A 23,747-nucleotide genomic window follows, 5' to 3' on the forward strand; every position below is an offset into this window, starting at 1 on the left:
ATATTTGGTCCGAGCTCCCTTTTTTCCCTTCCCGCCCTGCACTTTTTTCTTTCATCTCAATCCCACTGGGCCCCTGAGGCACCCGCCGCACTCCACAAAAGCATCAGGCATTGACTTTTTTTTTTTCCATTTTATTGCCCCTCACCAGGCAAAGAGTCAGAGCTGGGGTTGCCCGGCTCAGCCAGCGAGTCGTTATCGCGTGTGCAATGGGGCGCTTCGCCCCTACGGGAAAATGCGCAATTGTGAATGTACTGAAGTCAAAAAAAGAAAAAGCCAACCCAGAAAAAGGGCTGCCCTTGGTCCTAGGGGTTTTGGCCAGGGCGGGGCAAGGCCACAGTTCCAGAGAGACAAGACCATCCAGCATTGATCACACGTCCAGGGAGGAGGCTGGGGACAGAGAGGGAGTTCTGGAAGGCGTGGCAGGAGCGGGCCCAGAGCCCCCAGCGCCCAACACGCGCCACTGAAAGATGCTGGCATCCTTGCCACCTAAGGAGACGAGGTATGAGTCGTCGTGCGTGAACCGGACGCTAGTCACATGGCTGCCATGGCCTGAATACATACGACTTGGCGCCTGAATCAGAAAAAAAGTACAGTTGCAGCAGTGGCAGGGTCCCATGCCTACCCACCTGGACCCAATGGTTCCCTAAGGCCTCACCTTGGCTCGAGCGCACGGATACTGAAAAAGGTGTACTTTGCAGAAGTCGTCCGCCACAGCCACCACACGTTCATTGTGGGAGCGGCAAAGGGAGTTGATGTCTGTCCCGTCAGAGCCATCAGGCCACACACCTAACAAAACAGGTAGCCTCAGCCAAGCCTCTTCCCCACAACCTAGAGCTGCAGTGTTCAGTGTTTCCAGGCTGCCACTGAACTCCAGACAACCCTTCCCAGTCCCGAGGTCCAAAGGGATCTCTTGGCCTGGATTTGCCGCTCTGATGCCCACCCTGCCACACAGGACACACACCCAGCATTCTGATCCCAGAACTGGTTCCACCTTGTTTTCCCCAGCCCTCCTAAAGGGTTCTGCATGCTGGCTTCACTGCTCACCATAGACGTGGAAGCCAAGCACACAGGTGTAGGTAGCCCACTCCCGGTCTCTGCTCTCATAGCGATTCCTTAGTAGTTTGCAGCCTCCAGCCACGTCCCCTAGGTAGAAATTGCCCCAACCAGCTCAGTTGGGAACGTGACCTGATCACAGGTGTGGCCAACCATCCATTATGAACCTCACTATGTGCTTCCTGAGTTCTCACTGAAGTTGTTTGATTTGGTTTGGCTTTAAGACAGTCTAAGCCCAGCCGTTTGGTGGTGGTATACACCTTTAATTCCAGCACTCAGGAGCAGAGGCAGTGGATCTCTGTGAGTTCGAGCCTGGTTTACAGAGCTAGTTCTAGGATAGCGAAGCGCCAAGGCTATACATACATACACACACACACACACACACCTGTCTCAAAAGAAAAGAAATCTCTTTGAGTTCGAGGCCAGGACAGGCTCCAAAGCTACACGGAAACCCTGTCTCAAAAACAAGAAAGAAAAAAAGAAAAGAAAAAGAAGATTGTCTAAGTCTGGCATGGTAGCACATGCCTTTAATCCCAGCACTCGAGAGGCAGACAGATCTCTGAGTTCCAGACCACCCTGGTCTACAAAGCAAGTTCCAGGACAGCCAGGAAAATATAGAGGAAACCTTGTCTTGAAAAGAGAGAGAGTCTAGCCTAGACAAACCTGGAACTCCCAACCTCCTGCCTCATCCTCTGGATAAAGTTCTAACAGTTTCCCATCAGTTTTCCTTCCTAAATAAGTGAGCCCCGCCACACTTGCCCTGGGAAACTGTACTAAGACAACCTTTTCTTACTGCATCGTTCCTTTCCCTTTGTTTTGGGGGGTTATTTTGGGGGGGGTTGTTTTGTTTTTTGGTTTTTTGAGTCAGGGTTTCTTTTTGTAGCCTTGGCTGTCCTGGAACTCACACTGTAGACCAGGCTGGCCTCAAACTCAGAGATCTGACTGCTGAGTGCTGGGATTAAAGGTGTGTGCCCCCATAGCCAGGGCTTTTTGCTTTGGTTTGGGGTTTTTTTGGGTTATTCGAGACAGGGTTTCTCTGCATAGCTTTGGTGCCTGTCTGGATCTTGCTCTGTAGACCAGGCTGGCCTCAAACTCACAGAGATCCACCTGGCTCTGCCTCCTGAGTTAAAGGCGTGCCCCATCACCGCCTGGCTTGTTTTTTTTGTTGTTGTTGTTGTTGTTTTTGTTTTTTTGGGACGGTCTTGCTAAGTCGCCTTAGCTAGCCTGGAACTCACTATGTAGATCAGGCTAGCCTTGAACTCATAGAGATCCATCTGCCTGCCTCTGCCTCCTAAGTTCAGGGATTAAAGGAATGTACCACCAAACCTGGCCCATTTTTTTTTTCAACTCCCTCAAGTTCTTGTGGAAAGAAGACATTGTGTGAAACTGTACTTTACCTAGTCACAGGATCTCTCCTATGTGTATAATTCCAACTCCATCGCACCTTCATATCAGCCCCTCTGCTTGATGCTCCTCTAATACCATCATCCCTCCTGACTAGAAGCCTCCTATCAGCACCCACATCTGTAATTACTTAGAAGACATAACTAGGAGGGTGACAAAGGCAGCATGGGCCACATAGAGAATTCCAGGCCAGCCTGATACAAAACAAAAAGAAACCAAACAAAAACAAAAACACATTTCAATTATCCCCATCACCCCGCCACTCACAGTAAAGAATCTCATAGTCCCCAGAATTGGACATGATGAAATTCCCATCCTTGGACCAGTCAAGGTGAGTGATAAAACTGGAGTGCCCCTGGGGAACAAGAGTCAAGAATTTGACAAGACAGCTACCATTTCCCATCCCCAGACTAGCCCTTAATGCACCAGACCCCTGTCTCTGTGCACAATTAACACATCCCACCTTCTACCCTAGCATCCTTACCATACATCTGCCAAAGCGGCTGGACTTAGTACCACAACTGGAAACGCTATAGATGTAGATCATGTTGTCATGGGAACCAATAGCCAGGTACAACCCATCTACAAAGAGAGTTATTCAGACACAGAAGAGCCAGGGCAGGCGCCGAGTGCAGGGTGGGGGTCAGGGTGGGGGCGGCTCCCACCTGGGCTGTACCGGACGACTGAGAGTTGTTCATTGCCGTCAGTGACGTCAGACACAAGCTCTCTGGTCTCTGTGTCCAGAACCAACCACCTGAAAGGGGAGAAAGGAGGGAAGTGAGAGGGCAGGACGGGGGCCACCCCCAGGCAGACCCTGAGCAGGGAGTTAGGGTGCTCCGTGAGACAGAGAGCCTCAGAAAGGCTGTGATGTCTGGAGAGAGGCCACCACTGCACTCTTAAGCTGGAGGATGGGAAGAGGCTAAGGGCAGATAGAAGCTGAGGGAGGGTTTCTGATGCCTCCTGGAAAAGAAGTCAGAAACTACCGGCCAGGCCTACCACAAAATCTCTGTGGAGTCGGTGAGCCTGTCACTTCCCTGTTTGTCACCCACACCCACTCCTCCCAGCCCCACTGCTTCCCCATCCTGGATGACAGATTCAAGAATCTAGCTGAGGAAGGCCTGGACTACAGAGAAACCCAAATACGAAAGGTGGGGTTCAACACTTAAGTGAGCCTTGGTCACCTCTTGTTCCTCCCCTGTTACCAAGAGCCCTTCCCAGGCCCCCTGCCTTTCTTCCTAGGAGATCTGGTGTTTTCTCACCTCCCCGTGTTCAGTCCTACAACCACAACTGCCCCACTTGGGTGGAAGTCAGCACACAGACCTGTCTCCTGAGAAAAGAGAAGGTAAATTCAGGAAAATGCCTTTTGAAGGGGCCCATGAGACAGGGGAGGGGCTTCAAGGGACAGGGATGGGAGGACAGCAGAACACACATGATGGAAGTGCCAGGGAAAATACAGAGACGTGAGCATGCAGAGGACAGGGGCCCGGGAGTGGGGGAGGAAAAGGCCTGGATCACACCCAAAACATGTATACAAACACTAATTAAAAATAAAATTTAGACCAGGTGGTGGTGGCGCACGCCTTTAATCCCAGCACTCGGGAGGCAGAGCCAGGCGGATCTCTGTGAGTTCGAGGCCAGCCTGGTCTACAGAGTGAGATCCAGGACAGGCTCTAAAGCTATACAGAGAAACACTGTTTCAAAAGAGAAAAAAAATTAAATAAATAAAAAATAAAATGTAAGGGGGCTGGAGAGATGGTTCAAAGGTTAGGAGCACTGGCTGCTCTTCCAGAGGTCCTGAGTTCAATTCCCAGCAACCACATGGAGGCTCACAACCATCTATAATGAGATTTGGTGCCCTCTCCTGGCATTCGGCATATATGCAGGCAGAACACTATATACATAATAAGTAAATAAATCTTTTAAAAAATTAAGTTTAATAAAAAAAAGATGGCTTTCTAGTAAGGGAAGTTGGATGGACACCTTGTCATCTTAGTAACTTCAAAGGATCCTTCCAAGGCAACCAGAGAAGATGGGGTATGGAAGATCTGGGCTAGACAGGTCTCTTGGACCCCAGTAAGGGAAGACACTCAAACCACTTAGCCGTGCTACAGATGAACTATTTAGCTGCTGAACCAAGTTGAGGCCTGAGGCAGCAGCAGTGCCCAGGTAGCATAACATCACTTTCCCCAGTCTGTACAGAATTTATATTTGAATAGCCTATAACCGTAACAACTGGTTGTCCAGATGTAAAAGGAAAGGCAATGTTAGGAATAAGAACAGGCGTAGCAGGGTGGACCGAGGGCAGCTGACTCTACCTTTAAGTCCATGCTCCAGGCCAGTGCATGGCCTTCCCCATCCCACAGGCAGAGCTGCCGGTCATGGCCACAGGTGAGGAAGCGGTTCTGGGAGGGATGTGTACACAGTCCCCACAGCTCATCAGTGTGGCCCTGCAGCAGAACATAGCTTGTCACCACTGCTCTGCCCCAGCCCCCTTCCCTACTTCTTCCCCTGGCTTTTGGTTCCCCAACCTGAATAACAGGGGAGAAGCCCTGAGCCAGATCTCCCCTCAGTAATGCGTTCTTCGTGGTTCCCACCAGCAGCTCAGAGCCAGGTCCTTCTGCAATGGCCCTCACAGCTCCGAAGTGTTCTGGAATCTACAGAGTAACAGCAGAATGTCAGAAGCCCACTGACCATTCTTCTCCCCGCCCACTTCCTTGCCCCAGCCCATCTCTCACCTCAGCCTCCTGGAGGGCCACCAGCCCAGGCCCCCACTGTACCAGCCGTCGGTCCCGCCCACCGCCACTAAGCACTGTCCCATCCCGTCGGAGACACAGGGCAAAGATGGACCCTTCATGGGCGTGGGCCTGGGCCACAATTGTGTAGGTCTCTGTTGGTAAAGCCTTAGGTAAGTCATGCTCTTAAGAGTTTGGAGAAGCAGGGAGGGGGCAGCTTAGACCATCCCAACCCAGGATAACTCCCAGTTACTGAGCACCTGCAGAAGACTCTAAGCTTAGTGACTGCCAATTCAGCTCACGGTAATATCGGCAAAACGGAACTTGGCACCTGAGAGCTGACAAGCCCAAATCCCCAGCCTTTTCTCCTTTACCATACGGCTCCCCACCCTTCTAGACTAGCCCCTGCCAAGAGGGTTCATCAGTTTGCAAAGTAAAAATAGGGGAAACTTTCTGCTCTGTTCCCACAGAATTTCTGAGATACAAACATCCCAGAAGCTATCCCCAGCCACATACCTTTGGCCCCGCCCCTGCCTGGGGTCTTGGAATCAGAGACACTTCGCCCCCAAGTGAGAATGTTCCCCTCGGAGTCTCCAGTGAGAATGTTCCCATCAGGGAGGAACACAAAGCAAGGGATAAACTTGGGTTTCTTGTATTTCTAGAGTGGGCAGAGGTCAGAGGTCAAAGTGAAAGGCAAAGACCAGATGTCACAGGACAGTTGGGGGTGCTGGGGCACATTAGAGTCTACAGTACTCAGTCCCACCCCCCTCCCCACCACCTCACCCATCCACACCTCACCCCAAAAACACCCTGTTTCCGGGCGAGGGTCCCATTCCCAGGAACCCCTGCTCCTCCACTCCAGTTCCAAAAGTGAACATGAGATTTTCCACTGGTAACAATACAGCTGCTGTCACGAGGGCTGAAGCCAACAGCCAGGACTGAGTCATTTGTACTCTGAAGAAAGGAAGACACTTGGTTCAGCCACCCTAAGCCCCCAGCTCCTTCACTGTCTTTGATGCTTCAATTTTTTTTTTTTTTTTTTTTTTTTTTTGGTGATGGTTGTTGCTGCTTTGTTCTTAAGAGACAGGGTTTGTCCTGGAACTCACTTTGTAGACCAGGCTGACCTCAGATTCATAGATCTTCCTGCCTCTGCCTCCCAAGTACTGGGATTAATTGTGTGTGCCACCACGGCTGCCCAGCATTTTGTTTTGTTTTGTTTCTTGTGACAGTCTCATGTATCTCTGGCAGTTCTGGAACTGCCAATGTAGACAGTTGAGGATAAACCCTAAACTCCTGATCCTCCTGTCTCCAAGTGCTAGGTTTACAGGTATGTACCACAAGTGGCTTTTTTTTTTTTTTAATTTGCCTTTGTTTGTTGAGACAACTTCTTACTCTACAGACCAGCCTGGCCTAGAACTCTCAGTGAACCTACTTCAGCTTTTCAAGTGCTGGAATTACAGGCATGAACCACTACACCCAGCTCTTGACTCTTTAATTTATTTGAGATGGATTGAACTTAGGGCCTTGTGTGTGCTAGGTAAACACTCTACTACTGAGCTATATCCCCAGCCTGCTTTCCTCATGCTGTCTTCAGAGTAACTGATATTACAGGCTTGTGCCACCAAAGTCTACTCTTTAACTCCATCTGCATCCTGACGGCTGGTCTACAATAGCCCAGAGGCCCCAGGATAATTCTTCCTTCAAGACTCTGGTAGAAGGCTGGAGGTGTAGGGCAGTGGTAGAATGCTTGCCTGGAGTACTCAAGGCCCTGGTTTGACCCTCAACATTGCAAAAAAAAAACCTGACCCCCTAAAAACTATATCCCCTGTTAGAACTTCTGTAGTTCCCAGTTCACAGATTAAGAAACAAAATCTGAGAGAACTGAGAGCTTTGCCCTAGTCAAAAATGAAGTGTATGTATAAGTAAGTCTGGAACTGTCTGCATTCCACCATTCCTACCCTACCCAAGATTCAGAAACCATTAAGCCATCTAGGCTCCTCACCTTGATCTCAGCCAGCTTCACTCCCCGGCTGCAATCCCACACTGACAGCATGTGCTCATTGGAATCATCCACCACACAAAGAAAAGCGCCCTGATCCTGAGGATGGGGACACAACACTATGAGCTCTGGAGGTCTGGACATTCCTAACATTAGACAGAGGTTCTACCACAGCTGGGAAAGCAAAAGAAGTTGACAGGTATCTCTCTCTCAGGAGAACTAGCTGGATGATCCCAGGACACCAGAACTTCCCCCAGGCTTCCTGGCAAAATGAAAGAATGGTATCATAAGCAAGAAGAAGGATCTAGCCAGACACGGTGGCATATGCCTATAACAGTTGGTGGGTAGAGGCTAGAGCCAGAAGGATCGAGAGTTCAAAGACACCCTCACCTATACATTGAGTTAGAGGCCAGCCTAAGGTACATGAGACCCTGCCTCAAAAAACCAACCAACAAGAGTCTAGAAGCTTTGTGCCCAGCTCACCACTGCTGAAAAGGCCAAGGCCCCCACACCACGTTCAAAGGCACCCAGTCCAATTTCCTGCAGCTTTAGAAGCGTCTCTGAGTCCCAGATGTGAACCACAGGCTGCAAGGGCTATTGGAAGAGAAGGGGTCAGAACTGTGAAGAAAACTGGTTTGTAAGGTCATCCTGGCTGCTGATATTCTGACTTGACCTTACCTTCCCATCCTTGTCTACTCCAGCTGTCTGTCCTGAGGCTACACGAACACCATCAGGGTGAACAGCAAGGCTGAGTGGAGGGAGGAGAACTCTAGGAAAGGGGGTCTCTCAAGACCACCTAAGACACCTTCACCTTGCTTAAGAAGCAGCAAGGCCATTGTCTTTTCTGCCCTTCCACCCCCAGCTAGACCCTCTTCCTGTCAAGCCCACCAGCCCCAAACCCCAAGGCCCTCACCATCGAACGCAGTCTGTATGACCCCGGTAATGTCTCTGGCCGCCACCTCCAGGGCCCCCTGGGCCTCCCCCAGGCCGGTACAGCACCACTACACAGGCAATAAAGTAGACCACCTCCCCAGAGCGCAGCACAAACAGATTAGAGCGAGAGTCACGGCCCCTGTACCCATAACTGTGTTGAGGACCACGGTCAAGGAAAGGGCCAGACCAAAGACAGGAGGAGAAAGAGTGAAGCATGAAAATGGCAAAGTTCTGCTCGGTATTACCATCCACAGCAGGGTGGTATGGAATGACTCAGAGGACTCCTTGACCCCACGGACACAGCAAGAAACTGTAAAGAAGGAAGGGGGACCCATAGTGGGAAGGGGTGGTTCCCATGGAACTGGAGGGGATAGGATACACCCAGTCAAGGCTGAGGGTCTCCAGGGGTGGGCCACTGGGCAGCTCCTCAAGACTTCGGATGCCAGATGGAATGTACATGGTGATGGGGCGGCCACGAAGGAACATCTTCACTGAAATGCCTTCTACAGAGACAAGCAGAGAAGTAAGCCTCCCTTCCAGAAGGCCATAGCAACATACCCACCATACCTGGCAGATCCCCCAAAGTAGCTCCTAGGGCTATAGCCCAAACCCTAATTCCATCATCTAAGTTCCTCCTGTACATACCCAAATTATAATTGCTCCTCCGAGATCCAGGACCCCCAGGGCTGGAGAGGGGGTCTTTGCTCCCACGGCTACTGGGAAGAGGTAAAAGCGTAAAGACTAGGATCAAGTCCCAACACCTGAGATGGGAGGGGCAAGATACTGACAGGAGGTTCGTCCCAGTCAGCCTGCTGGTGTGGGGTCGCTGTCAGAGCAACAGCGCACCAGAGAGATGGGGGCTTTTAGTTCCAAAGAAAGAAAGAGAAGAAGGAAAGGAAGAAGTGAGAGAAGGAGAGAAAAAAGAAGGAAAGAGATGGGGGAGGAAAGGGGAGAAGAAAGAGAAGGCAGTGTAAAGATGAGAGAACAGGACTATGAAGCATAGAGCCTGTGCCCTTTCTTCTAGGCCTCTCTCTACCAACCTTTTTATTCCCGTATTTGTAAAATGGGGCCAAAGGGAAACCAGAGTGTACACCAGCCCTGCCTTTCAGGAATCTGGGAGGTAGGCAAAATCTCCCAAAAGGAAAATGACGAGTCGATTCCAGAGGTCACTGTCTCTGGATGATAAGCTGACAATAGCTCTTCAGAGAATAAAGTAGAAGCCGAGAAAGGTCAAGGCTAGAGTGGACCTTCAGGTCCACTAAGACAACACTTCCTGGCTCTGGGATATTCCCTTGTGGCCCAGGAGTGGCGCAGGAGTGGCAGGACTTTGTAGGGAGAGGGGGATCGGCTGACACTCTGCGAACAGCCATCTGTGAAAAATCACCAGAGCTGCCAGGTCTCTTCCCAGTACTCCAGAGGCCGAGAAAGGAGGACTACCATGCCTTTTAGGCCAACCTGGGCAACAAAGTGAATTCTAGGCCAACCTAGGCTACAGTGTGAGAACCTGTCTCAACTAAGTAAATAAAACGTCATGGGAGCTTTGAGCTCTCAGAATTTTGAAAGGTATGTTGTGATATGAAAAGGTTAGCAGAACTAGAATCAGGAGAAATTGGGTTCCGAGCTTGACTGTGTGACCTCAGGCAATTGATTGCCCTCTCTGAGCCTGCTTCACCTGGTCAATGGAGAGCACAAGGGACCACCTACTCAGCAAATTTGTTACAGGGCCTAAATGACATGGAGGAGAGTTTTAGTGCAGTGCCCAGAACACTGCAGGAGTACCAAGGAATGCTTTGTTTCTTTCTTCCTGTTGGGTAATGAGGTCACCCACCCCACCCAGGAATGGAGAAAGTCAAGAAACTGAGCCTGGGGTACAGCAAGCTAAAGGGAGAAGGGAAGGCTTACCCACCTCTCTGTGCTCCCTGACCGCAATAGCAGGTTGGCCGAGGAAGCTGCCTTCCTAGAGAGTTTCTGCCTGGGCCGTTCTGAGGGGGAGGAGGAGGAGGAGGAATTTCTTCGTGGCCTGGTGGGGCAGAATGAAAAAGTGAAAAGTCAAGCCCTATAGTCCTGCTTCCCAGACTTCCCACCCCTCTCAGCTTCCACCAGAGGACACCTACGTGTCAGACCGCTGAAGGGGCTGCACAGGCCTAAGGACCCCTGGGGGGCCAGGAGAGCCTGCCCCGCTGCTGCTGCTGCATCCTCCTTCAGACTGGGTCCCACTAGGCTCTTCACTGGCCCCCTGAAGAGCTGGAGGCCCATTGCTCAGGCCAGGTGGTTCAGAGGATGGCTCCATCTCCAACTTTCCCTCTGTCTGGGTGCCTCGGCTCACCAAGGAAGGGCTGCATGTAGGTGGCAGTCCTGGGGGAGCTGGAGTGCTGCAGGGCAGACAGCAGATCAAGGTGATGCCCCCAAGTTCCCAGGAAGGAAGAACGAGCATGCTGACATGCATACCTGTCCCTTGTTGGAGCTGGTGTGCCAGAGCCCTGCAGGGAGGTGGAGGAGCCATGCAGCCGCAGCAGACGAAGGGCTTCTGCCAGGGCTGCCTTTACCAGTTCCATCTCTTCTTCCTGCACCCGAAGCCTCTGGCTCAAGGTCTGCAGGGTCTCATGAGCAGGGCCCTCACCTGGAGAATGGGCAACAAACACTCAGAAAAGTGCCACTACCTGGAAGATTAAGGGAGTTCTGTCCTCCTGCCCAACTTTACAATCCAATAGGACTACCCCTTTCAAGCAGTCCAAAGATTGGAGGCTTATCCAGAGGGGAAAAGACGGATGGTAGAGGATCAAGGGCTTCCTCCTAGCAGGGCATGTAGTGAGCCTGGCAAAGCTGCCTTCCTGCTGCTACCCCAGCCTCCGGAAAGACAGGGAGTACCATGGAGTACCGGGGCGGAGTGGGGGGGGTGGGGCGGTATGGAATACTGCCGAGGTACGTGGGAGCCAGAGAGAGATGGCAAGCGCAAAACTGGTGAGGAACTACAGCCCTCTCATCCCACCAGCAAATGCAAGTCTCTACCAAATGCAAGCGCAGTCAACAAGCTAGAAAGTGAACAGGCCAGTAAAGTCAGACTGAGGGGCCAGGGTGTAAGAAACGAGATCTGGTGACGATACAGAGTATCAGCGGAGAACAGTTACAGTGTACATCCCAATGTAACTGTGGCAGTCAGAAATAAAAAGAGCCGGAATTCCCGGGGAAGAGGCCCAGAGTGACACAGTGGTCAGGGAAACTTAAGAGAACCAAGGAGTAAAATGACATTAAGGAAGTCCGAAGTGACAGTAGGAGGTTCTTAGGAACTAGAGTGGGACAACCTGAAGAACTGAGGATGCTCAGAGCCCCTGGGGTGTCAGAGCACGCGAGCACGCCACTAGACAGCCGTCCAGCACTGGCAGCGCCCGTCGGGCTGGCGCTCCCGGAATCCGGGCCATGCCGCCCGCCCCGCCCCATACTCACCGGGCCCCGCAGCCCCGTCCATCCGGCCCCCGCGTTACTCCGAGCGGCGGCGGCGGCGGCGGCGGCCGATGCGTCTAAGCCGCGGGGGCCATGGCTGGGAGAGGGGAAGGAAGCACCCGGGGCGCGCGCGCGGAGGGATGCCGTGCCACCCCCGGGGGGCGCTGTTGGGCGCGGGGACAAGGCTTGGAGGGGGCGCTGTGGAACTGGGGCCTGCTACTCTCCTGGGGTGGGCTCCCCGGGGTGCAGTGACAGGGCCGACCCGAGCCCCAGCGCCGCAGCACAAACAGGCTCGGGACCCGGAGTCGCCAGCAAGCGCGGGAGGGGGGCGGGCCGGAGGGGGGGCGGGCCGCCAGGTAACCCTTCCCTGTCCGGGCCCCCCGAGGGTCTGGCCGGGGGCGGGGACACCCGGCTGACCTCTCACCCAGCTAGGCTCTAGCCGGGCTTCCGGGCCCCAGGCTCCCAGAGGACTTGGGAGGGGACCCAGGGCCTGAGGTCTGGGTCTCTACACCCGGAGCCGGGCGTACCAAACTCTCACTTCCGCGAAAGGCCAGGGCGGGGTCACGAAATGGGCCTTCTGCCTGGGGGCGGGGCCTTTCCTAAAGGGCACGACTAAGGCATCCTGAATTGGGGCTAGCAGAGGGTTATTAAGGCTGAAGTGGGAGGATGCCCAGGGTATTGGGGTCAGGATGGCATTAGCCCTGCTGAAGCCAGGCTGGGCTGACTCAGCATCCTGCCTGCCCCAGCCAACCCCCAGCCCCGACGGCTCCTCACTCCCTTGGGCAGAGATGGGAGATGGCGCCGGTGCTGCCCGTGGTGCTGCCCCTCCAACCCCGTATCCGTCTGGCGCAGGGGCTCTGGCTCCTCTCCTGGCTGCTGGCACTGGCCGGTGGCCTCACCCTCCTCTGTAGTGGGCACCTCCTGGTACAGCTGTGGCACCTTGGCACCTTTCTGGCTCCCTCTTGTTCATTCCCTGCCCTGCCCCAGACTGCCCTGGCAGCAGGAGCAGTGGCTCTAGGCACAGGACTAGGGGGCGCAGGAGCCAGCCGAGCGAGTCTGGATGCAGCTCGATACCCTCCGTGGCGAGGGGTCCTGAGTCCACTGCTGGCGGCTGGCACTGCGGCAGGCGGGGGATTGCTGGCCCTTGCCTTGGGGCTAACTCTGGTTTTGCCTGTAAGTCTGCACCAGGGATTGGAGGAGGGCCTGGAGGCTGCCTTGGTTCACTACAAGGACACAGAGGTGCCTGGACATTGTCAGGCCAAACGACTGATGGATGAATTGCAGTTGAGGTACCACTGCTGCGGACGCCATGGCTACAAGGATTGGTTTGGTGTCCAATGGGTCAGCAACCGTTACCTGGACCCCAGCGACCAAGATGTGGTTGAGTGAGTGATTGATTTGCTTTTCTTTTCCTTCTCCCTAGACTCCCTCCTTTGTCTTGAAATTCTCACTCAGACATGCAATAAATAGAGCAGAGTGGCTGAGAGAATGGATTACAACTCTTCTATTTATCAGCTGTGCTGTCCAGGGCATGTTGCCAAACCACTCTGGACCCATTCCTCATCTGTAAAATGGAGATAACTATACCTGTCTTTATCTTCCAGATAAGCTCCTATCTTATACAGAGTTGTGGAGATAAATTAAGCATGCTTGGATAGTAAAGCACTCAGTAGATGTTTTACAGTAATTTTTTTTCAACTGCCTCTGCCCTCAGCTGCTCCTCTAGGCCTCTGTCTGCAGCCATGTAACTATATTGCCTATGCCCTTACAGCCGGATTCAGAGCAATGTGGAAGGTTTATACCTGATTGATGGAGTCCCCTTCTCCTGTTGCAACCCCCACTCACCCAGGCCTTGCCTGCAAAGCCAGCTCTCGGACCCCTATGCCCACCCACTCTTCGATCCTCGGCAGCCCAACCTAAACCTCTGGGCCCAAGGGTGCCATGAGGTGCTGCTGGGGCATCTGCAGGGTTTGTCGGGCACACTGGGAAGCATGCTGGCTGTCACCTTCTTGCTGCAGGTCAGTCAGCCAAGGGCCCCGCCTCCTTCCACTTTCAGCCCTGTGGTCCCAAGTCCACTGACCATCATCTTTCCACTTGCTTCCCCACAGACTCTAGTGCTCCTTGGCTTGCGGTATTTGCAGACAGCGCTGGAGGGGCTTGGAGGAGTCATTGACGGGGAAGGAGAGACCCAGGGCTATCTTTTTCCTGGTGGGCTGAGAGACATACTGAAAACCGCATGGCTACAGGGAGGAATCGCCCACAAGCCAGCACCTGAGGAAGCCCCACCAGAAGAGGAACCTCCCAAGGAGGTTCTACCTGAGGCCTAGTAACCTGAAGTGGGGGGTGGGGGTGGACAAATATGGAAAATTTACCATTCTTTACTCAGGCTGGGGAAGGCGAGGTCCTGGGATTACAGGAGCTAGAGCAGTCAGAGGCAGACCGGAATGAGGAGGAGTCCAGGTGTCCTGGAGCCCAGCCTTTGCAGCCAAAACCATCAAGATTGAGAATAGATCAGAGTGACAGGAAAGAGACCCAAAGGACTGGAGACTGTTTCTAGTGTACAGATTCGACAATAAAGTTTTTGGATGGAAGCCTCTGCTCTTTCTCTTGTCTAGGGGATGGGGCCTGAAGGACTATGTCTGTGCAGAGGAGGAGCCAGCCTGTGTAGGAACAGGCTGCCTGTGTAGGGATTAGAGCGCAGCAAGGAGGTTTGCCAAGTGAGGGGAAACACGAAGCCCTCCAGGTTGAGATTCTTTATTCGAGAGGTAGGAAGGGGATCGGCATGCTCAGGTGGGGAGGGTCCAGCCCAGCTCCTCTAGCCCCCCAGTGCATGCTTGTCCCCAATAAGTTACCCAGTTCCCTCAGCCACCCTCCCTCCTGAGTCCATCTGTCCTGCTCTACCCCAGATGGGGCTAACCTGGCTCCATACAACAGCTGCTTGTCCCCAGCTTGTGGGCAGTGCCACAGGGCAGGCTGGGGGAGGAGAGGGAAGCAGATGGGCCACACCCTGTGGTTGGAGGGGCTGCCTCTGGTTCTGAGGGGTCAGGTCTTTTTAAAAAACCACATCCTGGGCTGGCCTGGAGCCCAGTCCCACAAGGTATGTGCCTAAAATAAGGTAGAAGTCAGGGTGAGGCTGCCATCACACCTCAATGGCTGGGTTTGAGCCCTGGCCCTGCCGCTGCAGCTGCTCCTCCTGCTTCATCTTAGGTTTCTCTGTCCGTGTGTGCCATACTAGTACCTGTGAAGGAAGGTTTAGGGTCAGGACCAGCCATGCCCAGGGCCCTGGAGTATGTGATCTAGAATGGATTCCACCAGCTCCCCCTTCTACATTCAGAGTTGGTATATAATGTATGAAGTATGGGGGTGGGGGAATTTCACTGCCTCTAAAATGGGGCTTTGTTCCTTGACCTTCTGATATACACACGAGTTCAGAGAAGTTTGTAGGATAAAGTGGCAGGAGCCCTGCCTTGACTCTCAGTAGTCTTCTCAACAGAGATCTGGAGGCTTTCTCCTGGTTCAAACACCCATTCCCACTTCTCCCATTAGCCGCTCACTCCAGAGCCAGTCTCTCCATCCTCTTACCTGAGTACAGTTGGCAGCCCGTGGCTCCAGGTCCTTGGGTTCCACAAGATGGCTCAGGAGACTACTCTCCAGGTGGCCCCGGGGTGCAGTAGCATCAAACTGGGCATTGGGCTTAGCCAACAGCAAGGGCAGGGCAACAGCAAATCCCGCCATATCCAGGGGAAAGGGCCTGTTGGGTTCCCATGCTGTGTGGAAACCCACAACCCGGCCATCCTGTACCTGAGGCCCCTCAAATCGCAGGCCGCCCACCAGCCCCACAGGCCACACTGAGACACCACGAGTCCAACGCATCTAATGGAGACGAGAGAAGAAACAGAGTGGTGGCCCAGGGGAAAGAAGCACTTGGTTCCTTGACACCTCTCCCATACTGTTCCCCATCTTCACCCAGCAGCCTACATCAACACTGGTAAGCAAGATAAAGAAGGGAGCTGGTGTTCTCGGCCTCGTTCCCTATCTTTATCCCAGGGCTCACCTCCTTAAAGAGCTCCCGGCTGTAGGTGTTGTCATCATCAGCAAAATACACGACTCCCTGGGTCCCTGGTGGTGGTGGGTCTTTCTCCCCCCCAACAGCACCCCCTCTGCCTCGGAGCCAGTCCAGGGCCTTGTTGCGCTGTTCTACTCCTCGGGGTCGAACCCATCCTGGCTCGCCTTCCCTAAGCCGCTGAGCCTTGGGGGTTAGGACAGCTAGGTGTGTGAAGAGAAGACCAGAGGCAGCCAGCAGCCCCGAGACCAGCGGGGTAGGGCTCTCAGCATCCTCCACCAGCAACCAGTGTAGACGGGGCACCAGGCTCAGGGTCTGGGACAGCCGAACCAGCTCTGCCTTCTGTACCAGCCTGCAGGGGGAGAGATGCAGGAAGGAAGGGGCCAGGCAACCTTGGTCCACAGCACTAGGATGACAGCTGCTCCTGGCCACTGTTAGTATCTCCCCTGGCTTTTCCTCCACCAGTGCCCAAGCTCTGCATGTGTTATTTAGGACGGACCAGGGCTTCAGTTATTCAAACAAGTATCAAGAGACTACCAAGTTGCCTCCCTCTTCCTTGAGTGTCAATTTCATGCAGATGTTCACCTGCCCTGCCTTTCCAGACCAGGTCAGCACCCACTTCAACCTCAGGACTCAGGCTGGGGCTAGACTATAGGCACATGATTTGGAATCAAATGGATCTGGGTTTGAATAATGTTGTACTTTGTTCTGGTTTTTGATACAGGGTCTTATGTTGTTAGGCTAGCCTCAAACTCCACATGCTGGTGAGGACAATCTTGAATTCCTGCTCCTCCTATCTCTGCCTCCCAGTACTGGGATGCCATACCCTGCATGTTCAGTTTTATCAAGTGAAATACTTTGGGAAATGGCTTAATCTAAGCATTAAGTTTACTCAGGAATAAAACTGGATTAAGAAGATGGGCATAAGCTGGGCAGTGGTGGCACACACTTTTAATCACAGCACTTGGGAGGCAGAGGCAGGCAGATCTCTATGTAGCCAAGGCTACACAGAGAAACCTTGTCTTGAAAAACCAAAATTAAAAAATAAAATAAAATAAAAAGATAAGCATAGTGATGCATACCTTTAATCCCAGCACTTGGGAGGTAGAGGCAAGCAGATCTCTTTGGAGTCTAAGGGTAGCCTAGTCTACATATCAAGTTCCAGGACAGCTAGAACTACATAGAGAGACCTTGTCTCAAAAAATAATAAATAAATAACATGGATAAGGGCTGAAAATGTAGTTCAGTGGTAACATATTTGCCTAGCCATTATGGAGTTCAATTACCAGTAACAAACTAGTAAAAATAAAATTAGATGAATACTTTATGTTTTTTGTTTGTTTGTTTGTTTTGTTTTTCGAGACATGGTTTCTCTGTGTAGTTTTGCACCTTTCCTGGAACTCACTCTGTAGCCCAGGCTGGCCTCGAACTCACAGAAATCCACCTGCCTCTGCCTCCCAAGTGCTAGGATTAAAGGTATGTGCCACCACCACCTGGCCAACTTTATATATATATTTTTTTTATTTTGTTTTTTTTTTTTAATTTTTTTAAAAGTCTTATAAATATTTTGGCTTTTAGACAGAGTCTCACACTGAAGCCCAGGTTAGCCTCAAACTCAACAATTTTCCTGGCTCCATTTGAATTCTGAGATTACAAGTATGTCGTCATCCCTAGCAACAATATTATTTATTTATTTCAGGGTTAGGGATTGAACCCAAGGCCTTGCACATGCTAAGCAAGCACTCAGCCATCAATTTATACATCCCAGACAAAGATATATTTTAGAAAAACAAGATAGGCTGGCTGTGGTGGCACACACTTTTAGTCCTAGCATTCAGGAGGCAGAAGCAGGCAGATCTCTGTGAGTGCAGACAGGGTGGTCTACATAGTAAGCAGGCCAGCCAGTGTGAGACCCTATCTCAAAATTAAAAAAGAGAAAGAAAAAAAAGAGAGCTGGAGAAACAGTTAAGAGAACTTGATGGTCTTACAGAGGACCATTCCCAGCACCCACATCATCTCACAACTACCAGTAACTCCAGTTCCAGGGGACCTGCCGCCCTCTTCTGGCCTTTGTGGTACCTGCACACTCTCAGTGAACATATATATACTCAGGCAGGAACATATACACATAAATAAAAAGTGAATAAGTAAACAAGGTAACAAATCCTAATTTATTTTAACCAATTGGATCGTGGAAGGCAAAGACATAGATGTTCAAGAACCAGCCAGGTCTACATAGCAAGTTCCAGGCCAGCCATGGCTACATAGTGAGACATTGTTTCAAAAAATAAAAATAAGGGCTGGGCAGTGGTGCAGTGGTGCAGACCTTTAATCCCAGAACTTGGAAGGCAGAGGCAGATAGATCTCTGAGTTTGAGGCCAGCCTGGTCTACAAAGCAAGTTCCAGAACAGCCACCACAGCAACACAAGGAAACCCTGTCTCAAAAAAAAAAAGGAAATCCTGGTCATTTTCCTCCAGATAAGAAAATAATTTGTTTTTTTATTTTGAGACAGGATGTGGAGCCCTGGCTGACCTGGAAGTATCATAGATCCTCCAACCTCTGCCTTCCAAGTACTAGGATTAAAGATGCTGACCACCCCTGCCCAGCTATTTGGTTAATTTTGAAATGCCCAACAACCTGAAATTATTTTAAAGAAAGCACTAGGAATATGTGGTGTGGTTTGCCTCTTCTGGGTTTCCTTATTACTGGTTCAATGCTCAGGGAGTTGGTGGAATGTGTAAGTGTATGTGAAGGTGTCCACAGTTGTCTCATTAGGCGGGTCAGTGAGCTGAGTCCAGGAAAGCATGATAACAGGATTTTTTGGCTGCAGATCCCAAACTATACTCTTAAATTGGTTTTCTCAATACTAAAACAAGATTTTGACTTTAAAAAAAAAGGCACAGTTTCTACACCCTGCTGCTGGGGGTCACTGTCAGGGCCTAGTGAATGCTAAGCCAGTATTGTCCCCTGGACCTGCTCAGCCCGGCTTTTTAATCTACTCAGGAGTTTTGTTTGTTTTTGTTGTTGGGTGTTTTCTGTTTGTGGGCTTGTTTGTTCTGAGACAGAATCTTACTCTGTAGTTCAGGATGGGTGCAAACCAGTAGTCATCAGTCTGCCAAGTGCTAGGATTACAGATGTCAGCTATCACACCTGGATCTAATCAAAATGTCAGCACTTTCTAACCAAGAAATTCCTAAGAGGAGTTAATTCATTGTCAAGCTCAAATATTCTTCCAAACTTTATTGTCCTATCTTAAAGTTTAGCAGTAACCCAGGGCTAGTGGTGGTGGAGGCTGCTCACGCCTTTAATCCCAGCACTCTGGGAGGCAGACACAGTCAGATCTCTATGAGTACGAGGCCAGCCTGGTCTACAGAGCTAGTTCCAGGACAGCCAGGGCTACACCGAGAAACCCTGACTGACCTGGGGAGGGGGGTACCAGTAAGGTAATCTACTTCCTATTTTTTTGTAGAAAAAGAATTTTCCCAAAAATCTGAATAAAGCTAAATCATTTATCATAACATTTTGCAAACTCTAGTTTAAGGATCACACCCTAGTTCAATGCCTCCCCAAATTCATCATTAACCCGTCTTCTTGGTAAATGCAGACCTCTTGGGTATAGCAGAGCCATACCTGGCATAGGTTGGGGTAATGACATAGATTGTAGGCAGAGCCTCAGGTTCAGGGGGCTGGGCTGGGACAGGGGGTGGGCGACGGAGATCAGCTTGCAACTGGGAAATCCTCAGGTCCTTCTGTCGAAGCTGCTCAGCTGCCGCTCTCAGTGGAGGGAGGCAGTCACATGGCTGTCCTGGTCCCAGAAAGCACCAACAGGGAATGGGAATTGGGGCAGAGAACCACAAGATAGTAAGTAGTTCAGCAACCCAGAGCCAAAATCTTTTTAACTCTTAGCCAATACAGGACTTCCCTTTGAACTTTTTTTTTTTTTTTTTTTTTAGCATGGCACTCTTTTTTTTTACTGCTGTTGTTTGAAGACAGGGTCTTGCTATATGGCCCCAAGTTGGCCTCAGATCCTTAACCCATTGGCCTGTTTTCCAAATAGTGGGCCACTATATTCAACTCTTTTGTTGTTGTTTGAGACAAGTTTCTCTGTGTAGCCTTGGCTGTCCTGGAATTAGCTCTGTAGACCAGGTTGGCCTCGAACTCATGGCATGCGCCACTACCACCTGGTTCAACTCTTCCTTGTTAATCAAGTCCATCTGTCACTTTTTTTTTTTTTTCTTTTCTGAGGCTCCAACCCAGGGCCTCAAACTTGCTGGTGCTCTATTACTGCACTACACCTTCAGACCTGCTACTATTTTAACTCAGACACTGGGCTAATTATCTGCCAGTCTTTCTACCTATGATACTAATTTTACCTTCTAGACCAATAGGAATAGAGAAGTCTGAACCGCTCGAGGCTCATGTAATAGCACTACCTGAAAAGCATTTACCAAGTTCCTGAATAAAACGCTGGATTCAAACTGCTCTATGATCGTGTGACCACTGACTTGTCAGTAAATTCACTGATTCCACCACTGGATAAACATTTATTGAATACTCCTGGGAAACCCTGCTTTAAGATAAATCAAAGGACTGGGAGCGGGGGAAGGGCGCCAGCGCACACACGCCTTTAATCCCAGCACTCAGCACTCGGGAGGCAGAGGCAAGCAGATCTCTATAAGTTCGAGGCCAGCGTGGTCCACAAAGCGAGATCCAGGACAGCCAGTGCTGTTACACAGAGAAACCCTATCTCGATTAAAAAAAAAAAAAAAAGATAAAGCAGAGACTAATAAAGTCATTACAAATTGCGATAATGAGCCACTTAGGAAATAAATTAAAAAGGAATTGGGACTAATAAGGGTTACTTGAGCTAAAGTGGTCAGAGAAGTCCTGTCTGCGGTGACATCTGGCCTAAAGCCTGAAGGATGAGAAATAGATGGTCTTGGGGAAAAAAGCACCGGAGGTCAAGAGCTTGAGGGAGAACGAACATAGGATTCTCAAAAACCTGTCAGCAAGCGAGTCTGAGAGGCAGAGGGAGGGAGGGGTGAGGGACGGGTTGCGCGGCGGCAGCGGCGGCGGCGGCGGCGGGGTGATTCGCGGCCTGACTGGCACCCGTGGGGCTGCAGGCCACGGAGAGGTCCGGACCTGGGACCACCGAGAGCTGTCCCGAGGGCCGCGCGGGAAGCAGCCGTCTGCTGGGCTCATCCCCTGCGTCTAGGGCCGGCCCTCCGCACCCCGCCCCGCCCCGCTCACCGAGCTGCACCAGCGCGTAGAGGAGGCCAGCGATCGACACCAGGAAGTAGGCAAGAAACACGTTCTTCAGCTTCAGCTTCATGGCCGCGCCGCCGGGGCAGGCGGGGTCCGCCGGGGCGGCAGGGACAGGTCCGCCCGCCCCTCGGCCCTCCCGCGGGCCCCGCCCCGCCCCGCCTTCCCCGCCCTCCCCTTGTAGTTTTTCGAGAACCTGGGTCTCTGAGCGCCACCCGGGACCACTTCCGGCCAGTGGCGCCCCTCCCCAAGGTGACTTCCGGTCCCCCTCCTGGTTGGCCGACCAGGGCGATGACGCCACGTCCGCTGCGTCTGGCGTTCATCGCCGGCTGTCAGAACCTTGATGGGAGCACGTGGGACCTAGCTCGAAATTGAGAACAAGTCCCGCCCCTTCCCTTGGGTTTTCTAGACACCCATTCATCCTTCAGCCTCCGCACCCAGCGCTGGATGTTCAAAGAAACAGCCGTTCAATACTTGTTCAACCAGTGAATGAAATGTATGGCCTGCCGTGCCAGTCCAGTTCAGCTGGGTCTGTTCCAGTGGTTCTCAGTCTTCCTAATGCTGCGACCCTTTAATACAGCTCATGTTATGGTGACTCCCCAACCATAAAATTATCTTCCTTGGGCTGGGCGTTGTGGCACACGCCTTTGCCTTTTTTGTTTTGTTTTTCGAGACAGTTTTCTTTGTATAGCTTTGGAGCCTTTCCTAGAACTCACTCTGTAGCCCAGGTTGGCCTCGAACTCAGAGATCCGCCTGCCTTTGCCTCCCGAGGGCTGGGATTAAGGCCTGCGCCACCACCGCCCGGCTAAGGCTGAGTTTTTATAATTAGTAAGTCTCCATGTCGTTTTTTGTGAACTGGCAGCCCAAAGAAAAAGCCACCTACAGAGTTTTGAGACATGTAGCCCAGACTAGCCTACAACATGCATAGTAGTCTTAGGACTTGAACTGCTACCTGCCTGCAAAGTCGTCATCCTTCCGTCTCCCCCCCATATCTGAAAGGGTCTGTTGTCTAGGATGGCCTTGAACTTCTGACTCAGGTAATCTTTCTACCTGTCTCCAGAACAGATGAGTAGAAGCTCCTTCCTAGCAAGTTGAACTAACAACAGGAGGATATTTTAAATGCTGGTAGAGCATTTTCCGTAGGTCAGATCCCCAGCAACGAAAACCAGTTTTTAAAAGCTGAGTGTAGTGATGCATATCTGTAATCCCAGCACTTGGGAGGCTATGGGATAAAGGACCAGGTGCTCAAAGCCAGTGGGGTACATATCAAAATCCTGTCTTGGGTGGCACACATCTTTAATTCCAGCACTTGGACGAGGCAGGAGGATCTCTTGAGTTCCACACCAGGCTACTCTAGAAAGTGAGTTTCAGGACAGCCAGAAATATTATCCAGAGAAACTGTCTGGAAACGCCCCCCCCCCAAAAAAAAAGGTGTTGTATATTGGGTGTGTGTTCATTCGGGTCTGTGGAAAGAAGGCACAGAGCCTTTTCCAGCTGCAGAAGATCCGTCTCTCTGGACTGAACCACTGACGTTTAGCAGAGCCATTTTATTGTTTAGCAAGTCAATTCCATATACCAAAACCTCTTACCTAAGCCCTCCAAAAGGCTAATGCCAAATGCAAATTCTCAGGGAAGGAATACCACAGTTTTCTGGGTTGTCCCTAAACCAAGTCTGCACAGGCTTTGAAACTCAGGTAAGACTTCAAACAGGTCCCGGAGACAGGAGGTAGCAATCACAAAAAGGCAGATGCTAATACTAGGTGTATTATAATACTCTGGAATCAAACCAGCTGCAGTTCTGTAGGAATTCTCCCAACCAAAAAAGTAAGTTTAAAAGTGCTATTAGCTAAAAATAGTCTTTTGATGCGAACATCTGACCTTGTATTTTGGTTTCCATCCAAAGGGACACCATTAGCTCTGATCACCACTTATTAACCCACTTTAAAACATGACAACTGAGGCCAGATGGTGGTGGTGCACACCTCTGATCCCAGTACTCGGGAGGCAGAAGCAGGCAAATCTCTGTGAGTTTAAGGCCAGTCTGGTCTACAGAGCTGGTTCCAGGACAGCCAAGGCTACACAGAGAAACCATATGGGGGGTGGGAGACATGACACAAAAATGTGGGAGAATTCCCACAGAGCTACAGCTGGTTTGACTCCAGAGTGTTAGCCTTTTCTGATTGCTACCTTTTGTCTCTAGGTACCTTCTATGTGAATCTTGTCTGAGAGTTTCCAAAGGTGCAAAGCCTATGCCAATTTGATTGAGGAACAATCTGGAAAACTGTGGTATTCCTTAACTGAGGATTTGCGTTTGGCATTGTCCCTTTGGGGAGCTCAGATGAGAGGTGTTGGGGTACAAATATTAACTTGCTAAAAGTGTAAATTGGAGAACAATAAAAGGGCTCTTTGTTAAGCTACAGTGGACCAGTCTGTAGAGATGGATCCCCCCTGCAGCTGGGAAAGGCTAGAATCATCTGAGGTGCCTCTGTGTCTTGATTCCGTGGACACGAGTGAACCTGAACCCACAACCAATATACAACAAACAACAACAAACAAAAAATGACAACTGCTATGTGTGATATGTGTAGGCCAGAGGTTAACTAATGTTACATGTTCTTTGGGAACCATCCTTTCACTTACTCATTCATTTACGTATTTGCATGTTTGTTTATTTATTTATTTGGTTGGTTGGTTGGTTTTTCGAGACAGGGTTTCTCTGTTTAGTTTTGGCGCCTGTCCTGGATCTCACTCTGTAGACTCAGGCTGGCCTCAAACTCAGAGATCCGCCTGCCTCTGCCTCCTGAGTGCTGGGATTAAAGGTGTGCGCCACCACCGCCCGGCCATCCTTTTTTTTTTTAA

General features: G+C 51.1%; 3 protein-coding genes across 4 annotated transcripts; 1 reads left to right on the forward strand and 2 right to left on the reverse strand.

Annotated features, from left to right (window-relative positions):
* Positions 1-85: 85 nt before the first annotated feature.
* Eml3 (EMAP like 3) lies at positions 86-11,841 on the reverse strand. Of its 2 annotated transcripts, none has more exons than XM_052713708.1 (22): positions 11,566-11,841; positions 10,570-10,741; positions 10,236-10,493; positions 10,028-10,141; positions 8,767-8,837; positions 8,501-8,624; positions 8,102-8,272; positions 7,867-7,936; positions 7,672-7,782; positions 7,192-7,287; positions 5,988-6,143; positions 5,706-5,847; positions 5,193-5,344; positions 4,986-5,111; positions 4,773-4,904; positions 3,717-3,784; positions 3,123-3,211; positions 2,942-3,039; positions 2,725-2,812; positions 1,045-1,143; positions 656-786; positions 86-571 (listed from the first exon to the last, which is right to left on the reverse strand). In XM_052713708.1, exons 1-22 carry the CDS (start codon positions 11,585-11,587, stop codon positions 368-370), a joined length of 2,694 nt encoding a protein of 897 aa, XP_052569668.1. In that variant the 5' UTR covers positions 11,588-11,841; the 3' UTR covers positions 86-367. The 2 variants fall into 2 exon arrangements, with proteins under 2 accessions (XP_052569668.1, XP_052569669.1); XM_052713709.1 differs by having other exon boundaries at positions 8,767-8,834; positions 11,566-11,840.
* A 135-nt stretch (positions 11,842-11,976) lies between these two features.
* On the forward strand, positions 11,977-14,153 carry Rom1 (retinal outer segment membrane protein 1). The gene is made up of 3 exons (XM_052713711.1): positions 11,977-12,947; positions 13,334-13,580; positions 13,671-14,153. The coding sequence occupies exons 1-3, from the start codon at positions 12,358-12,360 to the stop codon at positions 13,887-13,889; spliced, it is 1,056 nt and encodes a 351-aa protein (XP_052569671.1). The 5' UTR covers positions 11,977-12,357; the 3' UTR covers positions 13,890-14,153.
* Positions 14,154-14,300: 147 nt separating this feature from the next.
* On the reverse strand, positions 14,301-21,057 carry B3gat3 (beta-1,3-glucuronyltransferase 3). The gene is made up of 5 exons (XM_052713712.1): positions 20,877-21,057; positions 19,257-19,431; positions 15,617-15,977; positions 15,145-15,435; positions 14,301-14,800 (listed from the first exon to the last, which is right to left on the reverse strand). The coding sequence occupies exons 1-5, from the start codon at positions 20,956-20,958 to the stop codon at positions 14,702-14,704; spliced, it is 1,008 nt and encodes a 335-aa protein (XP_052569672.1). The 5' UTR covers positions 20,959-21,057; the 3' UTR covers positions 14,301-14,701.
* Between the last annotated feature and the right edge of the window lie 2,690 nt (positions 21,058-23,747).

Source organism: Peromyscus californicus, unplaced genomic scaffold, assembly GCF_007827085.1.
Source record: "Peromyscus californicus insignis strain IS unplaced genomic scaffold, ASM782708v3 Scaffold_4__1_contigs__length_199733344, whole genome shotgun sequence".
Taxonomy (NCBI): domain Eukaryota; kingdom Metazoa; phylum Chordata; class Mammalia; order Rodentia; family Cricetidae; genus Peromyscus; species Peromyscus californicus.

Excerpts from the sequence above, each read along its gene's own strand:
- Eml3 (XM_052713708.1), bottom strand. The coding sequence starts at position 11,587 with ATGGACGGGGCTGCGGGGCCCG. Across the intron at positions 8,625-8,766 it reads GAGGAGCAATTATAATTTGG|AAGGCATTTCAGTGAAGATG; the intron begins GTATGTACAGGA and ends TTGTCTCTGTAG. Across the intron at positions 5,848-5,987 it reads GGAAACAGGGTGTTTTTGGG|AAATACAAGAAACCCAAGTT; the intron begins GTGAGGTGTGGA and ends TGCCCACTCTAG.
- Rom1 (XM_052713711.1), top strand. The coding sequence starts at position 12,358 with ATGGCGCCGGTGCTGCCCGTGGTGCTGCCCCTCCAACCCCGTATCCGT. Across the intron at positions 12,948-13,333 it reads AGCGACCAAGATGTGGTTGA|CCGGATTCAGAGCAATGTGG; the intron begins GTGAGTGATTGA and ends ATGCCCTTACAG. Across the intron at positions 13,581-13,670 it reads CTGTCACCTTCTTGCTGCAG|ACTCTAGTGCTCCTTGGCTT; the intron begins GTCAGTCAGCCA and ends GCTTCCCCACAG.
- B3gat3 (XM_052713712.1), bottom strand. The coding sequence starts at position 20,958 with ATGAAGCTGAAGCTGAAGAACGTGTTTCTTGCCTACTTCCTGGTGTCG. Across the intron at positions 19,432-20,876 it reads CTACGCGCTGGTGCAGCTCG|GACAGCCATGTGACTGCCTC; the intron begins GTGAGCGGGGCG and ends TTCTGGGACCAG. Across the intron at positions 14,801-15,144 it reads GGGCTGCCAACTGTACTCAG|GTACTAGTATGGCACACACG; the intron begins GTAAGAGGATGG and ends CTTCCTTCACAG.